This window comes from Triticum urartu, chromosome 5 (assembly GCF_003073215.2).
Source record: "Triticum urartu cultivar G1812 chromosome 5, Tu2.1, whole genome shotgun sequence".
Taxonomy (NCBI): Eukaryota; Viridiplantae; Streptophyta; class Magnoliopsida; order Poales; family Poaceae; genus Triticum; species Triticum urartu.
This window is the reverse complement of record NC_053026.1, coordinates 657,752,951-657,756,350: the sequence shown is the minus strand read 5'-3', so window position 1 is coordinate 657,756,350 and position 3,400 is coordinate 657,752,951. Positions and strand designations below refer to the sequence as shown.

General features: G+C 43.6%; 1 protein-coding gene across 1 annotated transcript; it reads right to left on the bottom strand.

Annotated features, from left to right (window-relative positions):
* Positions 1-437: 437 nt before the first annotated feature.
* LOC125511672 (remorin-like) lies at positions 438-2,895 on the bottom strand. The gene is made up of 5 exons (XM_048677095.1): positions 2,561-2,895; positions 1,822-1,854; positions 1,635-1,722; positions 1,044-1,125; positions 438-953 (listed from the first exon to the last, which is right to left on the bottom strand). The coding sequence occupies exons 1-5, from the start codon at positions 2,682-2,684 to the stop codon at positions 753-755; spliced, it is 528 nt and encodes a 175-aa protein (XP_048533052.1). The 5' UTR covers positions 2,685-2,895; the 3' UTR covers positions 438-752.
* Positions 2,896-3,400: the final 505 nt, after the last annotated feature.

Genomic DNA, 3,400 nt, shown 5'->3' with positions numbered 1-3,400 from the left:
CCATCTGGGCTGGATGAGCCGGGAAGTGTCATCCGGAACACACACATTTGAGATCAGATATCTCTTCCGCTTCCTTTCAAATCCTATACACCTAAATAGCTGATCTCCCACTAACTTAATTAACTTAACATGTATATGCCAACTCATCATGCTATCATGCCTGCTCCACTAAGTCCAATTCTTTCAACATGCAACTATTTCACACTTACATGGCACTATGCATGGAAAAAGACCCACCTTAATATGACCATGCATGCTACTCATATTCATATTTTACAGCTATGTAATAATTAAAATAATATTTTTTATTTATGCTTTAGTTTCAGTTCTCATATTGGTAATCCAAATATTAAAGTTTCAAACTGTCAATTCTCATAATATAAGTACGTCCAATTCCAGCAACACGCGGGGTATCATCTCTAGTTTCAACAAAGAAATGGGGCAAATAAAACTGTATTTATTAAATACTACACATTAACAGATGCTTCGACGAACAAAACTTACATCAAAAGAATAAATGTATCAATCCATCAGGCCTGCACTCCTACGCTTATACACAATTCCCTTACAAATTTAACCAGATACCAAACCTCCCAACAGCAAAACTCTCACACACACCAATGGTTTCCAGAACACCATCATGTACACACACACACCACTAGCAAGTTATGCAGGAAACCTGTAAGTAACAATCCCAACATATGTACGCTCTGCAGATCGAGAGTGTTGATACCATGCTCGATTCACAGTCATCATGCTTTCAGGAGCCCAAAGAGCTTCGTCGGAGCCTCGCCTTTGGCACGGTACTTGGCGGCCATCTCCTCCGCCATGATTATCTCCTCACCTCGCTTCGCCTCCGCCATGGCTCTCTTCTCCTCAGCCGACTTGTGGAGCATCGCGAGCTTGTTCTTCAGCTTCTCCTTGTATGCTGCTTTCTTCTTCTCCAGTTGCTCCTGCCATGATAAATAGTGACCGTTAGTGAGCTGCTAGATTTAGTGCAGATTACAGTGACAGATAGGAACTTTGTCATCCTGGTTGCCTACCTCGATCTTTTTCAGCTCGGCCTCCATCTCGGCTTCCTTGGCATGCTCCCATGAAGTGATGAAGGACAGATTCTTGGCAGCCCTGATCATGGATTTCAATTTCAGTTTCAGAAAAATTTCAGCACCAACCGAAATCACTGAAATTCAGTGAATTTCAGTGATTTCAGTTTCCATTTCAGCCAAATGACCGAAATATTCATTTGAATTCAATTAAAAATTTGAATTTTTTAAAAAATATTGGAATTGTTGTGCTATACTGAAATTGCTGAAATATTTTGGCCGAAACATAATATTTCAGTGTCTGCTGAAATTACTGAAATTCAGTGAATTTCACCGAAATCTCACTGAAAGTGAAAACCATGGCCCTGATATATCATTGAAGAAGTTAGTGGCAGATGGTACAATATGTTGGTGCGTGTGGAGCATCAGCTCTTGTAGCAGACATGAGTGGTACGCATTGAGTGCATTGTAAGATAGATCCTCATTAAATCTGGCCAAAGGTGATGTGCCATCTCAATCATAGTGTACTGATAGTACTGGTGATTCTTGTTACTTTTAAGCAACAGGCAGTTGGGTGCCATGATTAATCACCTGTTCTCGGCTCTCGCCTTCTCGCTCTCCTCCCAGGCGTTGATCAGCGTCGTCCTCTTCTCAGACATAATCTTCGTGAGATAAGCATCTGAAGAAGGACAAAATGGAATTGTGCACATTAAGCATGAGTCGAAGACTTGTCAGCAGGGTAAAGTGAGTAATGGATTATTTTGTTCTTCTTTTTTACCTCTTTCAGATGAACCTCTTGTACCTTCAGCATCTGGGGAAAAGGAAGAGAGATGTCAAGAATTTTCAGCAAATTATTATAAGTTGTTTGCAAATGATGGCTTGGAGTGCTTAGTGTGGAACCACTGTGACTACTTATTAGGTTGTTATTTGTCACAGTGCTTAATAATTAATACAAAGGGGCAAATTTTGTACCGACGACATATTGCTTCCTCTTTGAGGAATCATTAATTTGCTCTGCTTTAAATTCATTGCTGGAAAAACGGGAAATTGTGTTTAAAAATCCTTATGGGAAGTGTAAATTAAATGAGAGGAACTAGTAAACATTGACCAAATAAAACCATATGAACAGGTAAGATGAGGACAAATCATATGGTATATACAACCATGAGAAGTTGTGAGACGAAGATAAAACAATAGATAATTACTCCCCGTCTATCCAATCATCTACCAAGAGCCTGTCGATCAATTTTTATTTTTATTTCACAGTATGAATTTTAGTTGAAACTGGCTCACTTCTAATTTCACAGTATGAACTAAGAAGCAGGAACAAGATTTTCCAGAGTACAAGCATATGACAAGAGGAGTCTAATTAAGAAAAAGCATATGGCAAGGACAATAATATACTAGCACTACTCCAGCTGGTACAGCTAGGCATGGAGATGGACAGACAGACAAGGGCCCTTGCCGGGAGATGAGCTCCTCCTACTTGCTGGTAGAAACAATAGTTGGGTACGTACCCTTGACGACGGCGACGATGGCCTTGGAGTTGTCGGGCACGGGCACGATGGCCTTCTCCTCGGCGATGTCCTTGGTGGTCGTGGTGGTCTCCACCTCCACCTTCTTGGCCTCCTCAGCCGCCATCTGCTCTGTTGCTTGCTAGCTTGGAGTTGGATTCGAGCAAGAAAAGGCCTCGGCGATCGAGATCTCACTAGCGGTAGCAGCTAGCTTAAGCAGTTTGGGTGGTGGTATGGTAAGGAGGAAGATGTAGGCTTATGTTCTCTTCTTCAGCTGATGGATCGGCCGGCTATATATGATCTGCGGGGGGGAGAGATATAGAGAGAGAAGAAGGTAGACGGCCGGAGAGATGGGTTGAGAGAGGCAGCTAGCTAGCTACCGTTATAGTATCATAATCAATATATGGTGGGTTGGCTAATTAATTACTAAGTGTAGCATCAAGTGACGGACTGGCTGTTCCAGGCTGGGGCGGGCCGGGTTCGCCAAGCAACAATATTCGTGTCACACACGGACACGTACAGCTAGCCGTGCTGTTCATTCGTCCTGGCTGCTCACTGTTCGGCGATGCAAAAACTTTTCTCCAAGTTTTGCGTGTGCTGGTGAAGGAAGCAAAATAATTGAGGCAGCAGAATATAGCTAGCGAGGGACGCAGCGGTACGGCGTTGGTGGCGGGTGCGTGTCAATGGCGTCACGGCAACTCAACTCAACTCCCTCCGGTGGCAATCGCCGTCGTTGGGGTGGGGGCTAATTCGGCCAGGACAGCCGCCAACTCGGGTGTTCCAGGTTGCCATGCATGCAGCATGGCCCCCCTCCCCTCCACCATTGATGCTCCTACTAGGACT

Coding starts and splice junctions, on each gene's coding strand:
- LOC125511672 (XM_048677095.1), bottom strand. CDS start 2,684: ATGGCGGCTGAGGAGGCCAAGAAGGTGGAGGTGGAGACCACCACGACC. Junction 1,126..1,634: donor AAGGCGAGAGCCGAGAACAG/GTGATTAATCAT, acceptor ATCCATGATCAG/GGCTGCCAAGAATCTGTCCT. Junction 954..1,043: donor CCGAGCTGAAAAAGATCGAG/GTAGGCAACCAG, acceptor TTATCATGGCAG/GAGCAACTGGAGAAGAAGAA.